This window comes from Podarcis liolepis (genome assembly GCF_965112155.1).
Source record: "Podarcis liolepis genome assembly, chromosome: W".
Classification (NCBI taxonomy): Eukaryota; Metazoa; Chordata; class Lepidosauria; order Squamata; family Lacertidae; genus Podarcis; species Podarcis liolepis.
This window is the reverse complement of record NC_139568.1, coordinates 34,590,940-34,603,003: the sequence shown is the minus strand read 5'-3', so window position 1 is coordinate 34,603,003 and position 12,064 is coordinate 34,590,940. Positions and strand designations below refer to the sequence as shown.

Sequence of the window (12,064 nt, the reverse complement as noted above, 5' to 3'; positions counted from 1 at the left end):
GCATTCCTTCCACAAAAGATTACCTTATAGTGATAGCAAATAAATATTAGTCCCAATATAATTCCCCCAGTGACAGAAATGGGGAACCACCAAGACCAAAACATATATCCCGAGGATCCCCAATGAGTAATATCTCTGATAATTGTTCCACAAGGGGGTGGGCAGTCAATTAATTGTATAAGAGAATCTTTCCTTTCACAATTGCTGGTTCAGATGCTCCTCAAGCTTCAGGCGTGCGCAGGTCAGCCAGCTTCCAGGTTGTGGCTGCAGCAGGCCGGTCGTCTAATGTTGCCCGTGACCTAGCCCGTTCCCGGTAGGGCTAGATACAGGGGTTTTTGGAGAGAGTCAGTTTAAGAGGGTTAGAGGGGTCACCTTTGCACGTCCAACTGCCTTCGGACTTCTTCAAACGGGAGTGATGAATCCAGGGGGTCACCTCAGCTACCTTCACCGCTGTTGGAGTAGAGAGCAAGACGGTGTAAGGTCCACGCCACTTAGGTGCAAGTGGATCTCGTTTCCACTCTTTCACCCATACGCTATCGCCAGCCTGGAACTGATGAATCGGCTCGGCAATGCTGCACGGCGTGCGCTCGAGGGCCCACCTGTTAAGAGAAACAAAAACACGGGAGAGAGATTGCACTTGTTCCTGTGTCACATGGTCTCCTATTTGTTTGAGGTCAGCTGGAATATCCTGAACAAAGGAGGGCGGTCTCCCATACAGGAGCTCAAAAGGTGACAATTTAAGTCTTTTGGTGGGTGCACACCGAACACGAAACAGTGTTATGGGTAACACATCTACCCATCCCAATCCTGTTTCCTGGGTTAACTTTGCCAATTGGGTTTTCAGAGTCCTATTCATTCTTTCAGTTTTCCCTGAACTCTGAGGCCTATATGCTGCATGCAGTCTCCATTTTACTTGTAGGACTCGACATACTTCTTGTACTACTTGATCAATGAACGCTGGCCCATTATCACTTCCAATGCATCTAGGTAATCCAAACCTCGGGATCAATTCAGTCAGGAGTCTCTTAGTTACCTCTCGTGCCTTTTCAGTTCGGGTGGGAAAAGCTTCAACCCATCCGGTAAGAGTATCTACAAACACAAGGAGATACTTGAATCCCTTAGAAGGGACCAGCTCTGTGAAGTCCACAATTAGGCTTTCCATGGGGACGTATCCCACATGTTGGATTCCAGGAGGTTGTACCGGTCCCTGCCTGGGATTGTTTTTAGCACAAAGAACACATTTCTGTGAAATGCAAGTTGCTAATTGTGATAGATTAATAATATACAACTTCCGACTGAGACTCTCTCTGGTTGCAGTACCGCCAAGGTGAGTAGATTCATGATAATTTCTTACAATTGTGCCTGCTAGGTGATGAGGTACATAAATCCTATTGTCCGGCAGGATCATCCAACCGTCCTTCACAACTGCTCCTTCCTGTTCAGCCCACTTCCTCTCTTCTGGGGTATAGTGAGGTTTAACTTCTTCTGGAACTACCTCTGGTATGAGGGCTGCTATAAATCCTCCCACAGGCTTTTGGGCTGCCTCTCGGGCTGCTTTGTCAGCAGCATGATTTCCTCTGGTTATTGGATCCCTTCCTCGTCCATGACCTTTGCAGTGCATTACAGCAATCTGTTCTGGAGCCCATACTGCCTCCAACAGGATTTCTACTTCAGGTCCATATTTCAAGGCCTTCCCGTGGGCTCCTATTAGACCTCTTTCTTTCCATAGAGCACCATGTGCATGCAGGGTTAAGAAGGCATATTTAGAATCAGTATAGATGTTTGCCTTACATCCGGCTGCCAATTGCAGAGCTCTAGTTAAACCTATAAGTTCAGCTTTTTGTGCTGAGGTGCCAGCAGGCAAAGCTTCAGCTTCCACAACTTCCTCATTGGTGACCACAGCATATCCTGCTCGTCTGGCACCTTCATGCAGGTAACTGCTACCATCAGTATAATATACAACATCTGGATTTTTCAATGGTTCATCTTTCAGATCAGGTCTACTGGAATAAACTTCATCCATTATTTGGAGACAATCATGTGATTCTTCATCATCTACCTCTGGTAGGGGCAGCAAAGTTGCTGGATTGAGCATATTCACTACTCGTAGATGAATCCTGGGATTTTCACACAATAGGCCTTGGTATCTAGCCATCCTTGGGTTCGTTAGCCAATAACTACCCTTATATTCCATGAGTGTCAGAACAGCATGAGGTACATTCACATACATCGTCTGGCCGAAGGTAAATTTGTCAGCTTCTTTGACAAGGCTTGCAGTGGCCGCTACTGCCCTTAGGCATGGAGGCCATCCTTTTGCTACTGAGTCCAATTGTTTTGACAAATAAGCTACTGGACGGTTCCAACTTCCTAATCTCTGGGTCAGGACTGCCGCTGCAATCCCATTCTGTTCATGTACGTACAGCTGAAAGGGTTTTTCCGAATTAGGCAGTCCAAGGGCTGGGGCCTCCATAAGTCGTTGTTTGATAACTAAAAAGGCTTGTTGCTGCTCAGGTCCCCATACGAATGGGTCCTTTTCTGCACCTCGAGTGCTTTCATGTAAGGGTTTGGCCAGACTGCTGAAATCAGGTATCCATAGTCTACAAAACCCTGCTGTTCCCAGGAATCCTCTGAGTTGTTTCCTTGTGGTAGGTTCCTTGATAAGGCAAATAGCTTCTTTCCTCTCTGGTCTCAATGCTCGTTGTTGGTGTGAGATGTCAAAGCCCAAATATTTGACCTTTTCTAAACATAACTGTGCCTTTTTCTGGGAAACTCGGTAGCCAGCTTGCCAGAGCAAGTGGAGCAGTTCCTCTGTCCCTTCTTTACAGGTCTCAAAATCCTTTGCTGCTAGTATAAGGTCATCTACATATTGCAGAACCACCTTTTCTCCAGGTATTGAGGGGTAACTTGTTAGATCCTTCGCCAAGGCAGTGCCAAATAAAGTTGGGGAATTTTTGAATCCCTGTGGCAATCTCGTCCAAGTTAGCTGGCCTTTTGTTCCTGTTAAAGGGTCTTCCCACTGGAAGGCAAATATAGGTTGGCTCTGTGGTGCCAGCCGGCAACAGAAGAATGCATCTTTCAAGTCCAATACAGTAAAAAATGTTGCTTCTGGTGGGATCAAACTCAGCAAGGTATATGGGTTTGGTACATTTGGGTGCAAGGTCTCGATAGCCTGGTTTACGAGCCTCAAGTCCTGCACTGGCCTGTATTCATCTGTCCCAGGTTTTCGAACAGGCAAAAGGGGTGTGTTCCATTCTGATTGGCAGGGCTTAAGCAGACCATATTTTAATAGGCGGTCCAAATGTTTCTGGATGCCCTCTGCTGCTCGCCGGGGTAAAGGATATTGCTTTACAGATACAGGGGTAGCCATAGGTTTTAGGGTTACTACAATTGGAGCTATATTCTTGGCCATTCCTGGTGGGCTATTTTCGGCCCATACTCCTGGTGGCACCTGTAGGGTTCGGAGGAGCTTGTTTAACTCTGTATCCAATGTGGGTTGGACTTGCAGGGCTGACATTAGGCGCCATGATTGTTCCTTAGGTACTGAGAGGGAAATTATTCCTGCTGCCTTTGATGGCAGTTTCATTTCTGGACCTCGAGGAGTGAAGGTGATTTGGGCCTGCAATTTGGACAGCATATCTCTACCTAAGAGAGGTATTGGACACTCAGGTATATACAAAAACTGATGGGTTAAACGATGTCCCCCAATCTGGCATTCCAAAGGTTGGAGGAAAGACCTCTTAGCTGACTGACCAGTGGCACTTTTAATGACTACACTCTTGGATGCCTTTTTCTGCAATAGTTCTGGGAGTACTGAGTATTCAGCCCCAGTATCAATCATAAAGTCTATTAAATGGCTCCCTAATTGAATCGTGACCGTGGGCTCCTGGAAGCCTAACTTTATGGAGTCCGGTCGTTCCTAGTCTTGGGTAAAATCCTCCTCTGCCAGTCCAATGACATTGTCCCTACCCCGTCCTTGTCCAGGTCTCTGATATCTTCCATCTCGGGTCATTCCCCGTCCCCGTCCCTGGTTTCTTGGGCCGGAGCCTGGGCCTGGGCCTGGGCGTACTTCTTCCAACCTCAGGGGTTCAGGACACTCCCGCTTCCAATGACCCTCCTTCTTGCAATTCGCACATTGATTCCTTCCCAGTGGTGGATTCCTTCCCCTCCCTCTCCCTCCATTTAAGGGGCGGTAGTCTTGCTTCACTGCTGTGGCTAGCATTACCATCTTTTCCTTCTGCCACTTCTTCTTCTCTTGTTTCTCAGCCTCATCCCTATTCCGATAAACTCGGCGTGCAATGGCCATAATTTGGCTCATCAGCATCCCTTCCCATCCTTCTGATTTCTGAATTTTCTTACGAATGTCAGAAGCGCACTGGGCCACAAAAGTAGCAGTAATCATTCTGCTGTTTTCAGGGGCTTCAGGGTCAAAAGGAGTCCATATACGATAGGCTTCCTGCAGCCTCTCTAAAAAGTCTCCTGGACTCTCATTTGGTCTCTGTTCTACTTCTGAGACTTTAGACATATTAGTGGGCTTCTGGCATGCCCTGCGGATACCTTGCACAAGCGTCTGGCGGTAGGTGGTAAGTCTGGCCAGGTGAATTACATTGTTTGGATCCCAATTAGGATCTTCCAAGGGAAAGTTGTCTTGGAGATGACGGTCAATATTAAAAATATTTCCCACTCTGGCCTGCTCACGCAAATATATCTGTGCCTTTTCAATTATGTCTCTCCTTTCCTCAGTGGTGAACAGAGTATTCAGGAGCTGGCGGCAATCTGTCCAAGTAGGACTATGAGTATTTATTATTGAAGTCACCAAGTCCATCATAGCCTGAGGTTTTTCTGCAAAAGATGGGGTGTGTGTTTTCCAATTCATCAGATCCGTAGTTGTGAATGGAATGTACTGGAGGGTCGAGGTTCGAGGTGGCCGTGGTCCGGGTTGCCCGTTAACCAGCACAGGCTCCTCAAGTGCATCAAATACTCTTCTGAGAGGGGCTACTACGTGATCTTTCTCTTCGCTTTGCTCTAGGGGCCTCAAATCATAGGGGATGGTATTTGTCCCAAGGCGTTCTTTTAGCAGCCTTATACGCCTGGCTGTATTGCTTGCTGACCGATTAAGGTCTCCCTGTAACTTCTGTAATATTTCTCTAGGACTTGGATGTACAGGGGTTTGGGGTGGGCAATCAGTTGTTTCACTAAAGGAGACTGTAGATGGAGTTCTACTGGGACTCACAGATGGAATAACCACTTCTGCTTGGGCTTTATTATAGGCCTCCAATGCCTCCTGAAGATATTTATCATAATCTATCAAGGAATCAAGTTCTGTGACTCCAGCCCCATTATTCATTCCACTTTCTTGCCTTGGGGTTACAACTGGTGGAGTGTTTGGATTAGGCTCCCTTCGATGTGGAGCATAGGGTGGAGGTGGAAGCACCTCTTCCTCTGGTCCCTCAAAAATGGGTTTGAGTTTATTTGGCAAGATTCCTTTCCTAGCTTCGGCTTTTACAGCCAATAATTTGCATTGTTGGACTTTGCATTCCCTTATCCATGGAGGATTTTTATTTAATGTGCTCAGCCAAGAATCTATATATGAAAATTGTTCTGGGCACCCTCCAGTTTCTTTGGCGATGTTAGACCAAAGTTTACTTACTAAATTTATATCAAAGGTTCCCTGAGATGGCCATCCAGTATTTTGTTTTGGCCACTCTAATTCACATAACGTTCTCAAGTGCTCTGGCGTCATTTTGACTCCATATGCCCCTGAGAAGGCTTTCTTAAAATTATTTAACATACATTCAAGAGGTGTATTTTCCCCCTTTGAACCTCCAACTCCCATTGTATGGCCCTGTGAAGTATCCACTCAGTCACTCACACACTCGTTTTCACACTCAGGTCAGCTGCAGACTGTACTTTCTCACACATACAATGCGCTGAATACTTTACCACACACTACCTCCCAACTTTCCTTTCCCTACACCAGATCAACATCTGATGTACCCAACCACCTAGCGTACTCAGTTCCCACTTACTGAGACGCAGAAGTTTGATCAAGACTTCTCTTCCTCCCAATTAATTGGAGGGCCAAAAACCCCTTTGTGCACTTACCCTTGGTTGGTTCCGTTTCCCCCCGGTCCGTCGCCGTCAGTGGGCAGGGTATCAGACAGACGAGACTTCTGCGTTCCCCTGGAAAAAGACTTTCCAGTGCGCGCTGGGTAGGCAGTGAGTGGTCCTCTCTCTTGTACCCCGCCCAGTAAGGCGAAGGGGCTGCGTTCCAGCAGACCACTTATCCGAGTCACAAGAGCACCATAAAATGTAGCACCCTGCTTGTGGTTAACGCTTAGCTGGAATGAAATATTCAACGCAGCAATAGAGAAATTAAAATAATTATTTATTTGTCAGACAAATAAATGAGAGACACAGTGGTATATGGTTACCAATGCTCTGCCTGCCAGCCCTCATGGCCAGCACTTATATTCCCTCAGCCCAGTCCCCTTGCTCCTCCTTTGGCTGCCTCTGTCCAATCAGCCTGGTTGAATTTCCTATTGGCTGATTGCTAGAACCAATCATATCAGATACACCCATTTCCTATTACCTTTTATGGGAGACAGAGAGCTATATTTTCTTCTATTTATAAATGGCAAACAAGTAGCCATTAACCTCTACAAGGCACCTTAATTACCAGATAACCTTTGGCCTCTCTTTCCCTATTCCCTACAAACCAGATGGTTTTTAATTTCATTTTTAAACAGAGGCTCGGCAACCAGATGTCAGGAGTGCTCCGATAGTGCCTCCCGTTTGGCATGGGTCTGTGGTCTCTTCCAACTCTAGGACTCTATGTCTCTATGAAATAAGAATCTAACATCTAAATTTCATGCTTTCTAAATCCTTTGCATAATTACATTTAAGCCTATATATTTAATACATTAATATATATATACATTTAGAAGAAAGGGAACTTAGTAAAAAAACAGTTTCCAAAAGCAACTTCCGAGAGAAGCCTCTTAGTTTACAGCCCCCTTTTGCTGCTAAAACAGCTGCTGTTCTAAAAGCAACTTCTTCAATTTACCCTTTGGGCTTAAGTCTAAAATGGGAGGCATAATAATTGTTTTTGCAACTTGATTATTCTGTAATTTGTAAGGTCAGTGACCTCGCTTCTCAGCCTTTTTATGACCGCAATAAACCAGGGGCCCTCTTTAAGATGAGCACATCTGCCGATGCACTCACTGCTTGGCATGAGAGATGCTGCCTGGCATGAGAGATACAGATATTTTAAAATATATTTTAAGCTCATTTTAAGAATACAGGTGTTTGATCAAAATATAAGCCTTGATTAAAATGCAGACTATGAACAGATGCCTCAGTAGTAGATAACAGAAGTGTTTGTGTTAACACTAGACTGTTGGGGTGAGCAGTCAAGGGCTATTATACTTTATTCTGCCTGTATCTTTTTTGCTTTTCTGCCCAACACAGAATGTTGATGTGTATTTTAGCCTGTTTTCAGTTTCTCGTTGATTTGATTTTTTAAAAATGTTTTAAATAATTTTTTTACCAATTATTTTATTATTTTAATCTTTTGGTAAACTGCTTTGAAGTTGTGAAAAACCAAACAAGCGGTGTATAAATTTTATGAAATAAAATAAACCAATATCTGTGACAAACAAACTGATATCCAGGTGCTGCAAATGATTAAATGAATAATGAATAAAAATCAATTTTATTTGATTAAAATAAAAAGAAAAAAAACGAGGATTGAGGCAAGGTGTGCCTGCTTTATCTCAATACCCAGAATGATTTCTCTCTCCAAAATGGACCTCAGCAGGTCTCATCTCACCAATGAAAAAGCTCATACAACTAAATTGAGTGAATATTTATTAGAATGTGCGACTGGGTAACCAAAAACATCTGGAATTCAAAGTTCAGCTGTAGCAACTTGTGCTCGACATGCCTACTGTTTTATTAAGAGCTTTTGGTAACAACGTAGTTGTATCTGTATGTGGCTAAATGCTTGCATATTTTTGTTCTGTGTTCAAATTACTTCTCCAGTTAACATCTCAAGAAGCAATTTAGAGAAACAGCTGCACCCAAAGGAATGTGACTTGGTGTTCTTAATATTGTCTGAAAAGCAAAACTTCTATAGCAAAGAAGGCAAGGCAGAGAGCTGTCCATTACGCCATGTGGGCTATGTGACTCGGTTTTATACTGGTAGGTTTTTTTAAAAAAACCAACTAATAAGTAAGTGTACAAGACAATTATGTTAGCCAACCCTTGGTGTCAGTAAGTTATTTGATTTGGGATGGGGGACCCATTTCTGCTATTTCAGCATGAAATTCTGGCTCAGTCCAGGTATTGCACCAAGCTTTGTGGTTAAGAAAGCTTATCTATAGTTTGGCATGAAGTTTTGAGTCGACAAACCATGGTTTATCATCCACTGGCAAGCCAAGAAGCCATGGATTGAGACCAGAAGCCATTGTTTGAAGTGGGGTTACAAGCCACAGTTTTGGGAAATGGAAGCAGGCAAAGAACTCTAAACAATGTACAGTCTGTTAATATGTATGCTAGAAAAGCTCTCAAATCATGATTTGAATGCTAGATGATAATGAATGCATACACCGTGGTTTCTGAATTGTACCCCTGTGTATCTCTCTCTCTCAGAGATGAAAGAGCAGGATGCCTGTCTCCTGTCTGTCAAGACACAAGGAAATTTGTCCGGTGTTGATAAGAATGTCAGGTGTGTGGTGGTCAGTTCTTTGGTGACAACGGAGCAAATGTTCAAGGCCCTCCTTCTTCTGAACCGAAGCCCTCTAGCCAAAGCCATAATCAGCCCACAAAACTCTGACTTCTGTCTGACAGGCTCAACTGTGGACTTGGAGACTTCTGTAAGTGTTTGTTTTAAAAGGCAATATAACCCAGTTCTGACTTGGGGAGGTATAAGATATTTTGCTACCCATTACACAAATCGTATGCCAATGAGCCAGGTGTTAAGCTGAAACTCCCTCAGAGATGGGCAGAGAAGACCAGAGAGAGGCAAGAGAATATTTCTACTCCAGCAGCCAACTTTCCGGAGGTGGAGGCAGGGGATAGGAGGAGAGACAGTTAGCTGTTAAGATTAGCAGCAGATGGAAGCTTTCTCCTGCCATCTCCAGGGAAGCCTTCGGAATTATGGTTCACACACCGCCGCTTTTCAAGTGTTGCCCGTAACATGTGGCCACAAATCTGCATCTCTTGGGAACATGGTCTTTTAGATGTGAGACAAGGGTGGGGACCTCAGTCCCAGGGACCAAATGCCACCCTCCAGGCCTCTCTGTTTTGTTTTGTTTTAATCTTTTTTATTAATTTTCCAACACAAATAAACAATCATATCAGAATTTCCACAAATTTAACTCTATTTGGACTTCCTTCAGCTTCTCTGACAATCATCCATATTTGCCTCCCAGTTACGCATTTCTTCTGATTATATTGCCATTAACCTTCCCTCCCACTTCTATTTCTTTCAAACAATATATCTCAACTTTCACAGTGCTTCTTGGAACCCCACTAGCGTTGTTTGCACATCACACGTTCTTTTCAGATATTCAACAAATTTCCCCCAGTCCTCGATGAACTTTTGGTCTCGAAGATATCTGATTTTCCCAGTTAGTCTGTCCAGTTCTGCATAGTCTGTCAGCTTCGGTCTCCATTCTTCTACCGTCGGTATTTCCTCTTGTTTCCATTTCTGGACCAGTAGAATTCTTGCTGCTGTAACTGCATATTGGAAAGGTTTACAGTCCTTTCTTCTTATTTCCTTTCCTGTAATTCCTAAAAGAAATATCTCTGGTTTCTTTGCAAATGTACATTTTAACATCTTTTTCATTTCATTGTATATCATCTCCCAAAATCCCTTCACTTTCTTACACTCCCACCACATGTGATAAAACGTTCCTTCTGTTTCCTTACATTTCCAACACTTATTACACGTCTTATACATTTTTGCTAATTTTACCGGTGTAAATATCTTTCATAGAGTTGGAAGAGACCACAAGGGCCATCGAGTCCAACCCCCTGCCAAGCAGGAAACACCTTCAGAGCACTCCTGACATATGGTTGTCAAGCCTCTGCTTAAAGACCTCCAAAGGAGGAGACTCCACCACACTCCTTGGCAGCAAATTCCACTGTCGAACAGCTCTTACTGTATATCAAAGGATGTAAAAGTCAATAAGGCGGGAGTGATGCTTTATCAGATGACTCTACGCCTTAATTTAATTATATTAAATGGCAGGTGTCCTCCAGACATACCAGGAGAATTCACCCACCTGGGGTTAAAATCAAACAGTGTTCTCGACTATGTATTGGTTTCCCGGGATCTATTTTTGAATGTCACCTCTTTTAAAATTGATAATGCCCAATTTAGTGACCATCTTCCCCTGACAACCAAGTTATGTGTTGACTGGCAGTTGCTCAACCGCTCCCACCCAATCCCGGTGATTGTGGAGTCGTCCACTAAAATAAAGGGGACTAAATGGTCCCCTGCCCTCGCTCACAGATATACGGATTTTATCCGAGAAAAGTTTCCTGGCGATCAGATGGACATAGGAATAGTCTTGCGCGATCCTATTACCTGTATGAATTGTTTTTCTTGCTTGATAGAAGTTTTAACTCGCTTTTTTACTTCTACAACCTATGGAGCTAAAAACGATTATTTTAAATTTGGCGCCCCTTGGTTCAACTCTGCTTGCAAACAAGCCAGACTCCATCTACATACAATATATAATGACTATAAACTTTCCGGCGCTCCGGCCTTACCTCCATCTTATTCCCTGGCTAAAAAAGCATACAAACAGGCCCAGAAATCGGCCAAACGGGAGTGGTACTTAAATCGTTGGCAGACTATAATCTCTGCCTCAAAATCTCATAACTCCCGGAAATTTTGGTCCTTAATAAAGGGAAGAAACACGAAATACCCCTTAACGGTGATCCCAGCCCCTACATGGGAGCAGTTCCTGAGAAAATATTTCTCAGTGGCAGAAGCTCCGGCCACTCATTGGAGACCTTCTAATCCCCTTCCCATCTGGCCTAATACTGACCCTGCTGAAATCCTAGAATTGATATCTGAGCTGAAAACTGGCAAGGCCTCTGGGCCAGATTTGGTCCCTGTTGAGGCTATAAAGCTTCATTCTGCATGGTGGGCAGGGATTTTAGCTAAAACGTTCGACGCAATAAATGCCACGGGCTTAATACCAGGAATGTGGAAGGAGGCCATTATAATTCCTATCTACAAAAAAGGCCCTCCCGGTGACCCAGGGAATTATCGGAATATCAGTCTGCTATCGTCCATTGGGAAAATATATGCCCGTTTTTTGCTGGCAAGGCTGTTGAAGTGGTCAGTTGAGGCTGACCTGATTGGACATGAGCAAGCAGGATTTAGATTAAACCGACCCACAACAGACCAGGCAATTATTCTTTATCACTTAGCCCGGAAATACTCGACACCTCGACGGGGCCAACTCTGCGCAGCTTTCATAGATCTGAAAGCTGCGTTTGATAGTATTCCGAGGAAATTACTATGGGATAAACTTGCCTGTTGGGGAATAGATAGAAGGCTATTGTGGCTTATCTCCCAACTTCATGCCGGGTCCGTGGCCAGGGTGAGATTATCCCCTGCTGGAGATCTGACTAACCCAGTGCCAGTAAATAAGGGTGTACGCCAGGGTTGTATTTTAGCGCCTCTTCTTTTTAATTTATTTATCAGTGATATGAGGAACCCATTAGCCGACTCACAAAAATTTATCCACTCCCCTCGTATAGCAGATTACCTCTGTCCTTTACTTCTCTACGCAGATGATGCGGTACTACTCTCTTACTCCAGAGTGGGTTTAAGGAGGGCACTAAAGATTTTTGCGACATATTGCCATTCTAATCATCTGACTATCAACCATTCCAAGTCCAAAGTACTGATATTTTCAAGGAGTCGAAAACTTTATTCATGGAAACTAGAGGGCACAAAAATCGAACAAGTACATAAATTTAAATATTTAGGAATTTATTTTCAATATAATTTAGGGTGGAAAGCGCACATTGAATATCTTCAAAA

General features: G+C 43.9%; 1 protein-coding gene across 1 annotated transcript in view; it reads left to right on the top strand.

Moving 5' to 3' along the window:
- The window catches only part of LOC310697666 (putative helicase senataxin), a 120,792-nt gene that overhangs the window by 7,557 nt on the left and 101,171 nt on the right, over window positions 1–12,064 (top strand). The window contains exons 3-4 of the mRNA XM_083484343.1: window positions 8,041–8,199; window positions 8,650–8,873. Coding sequence (XP_083340469.1) covers window positions 8,041–8,199; window positions 8,650–8,873 — 383 coding nt within the window. The remainder of the gene's footprint in view (window positions 1–8,040; window positions 8,200–8,649; window positions 8,874–12,064) is intronic.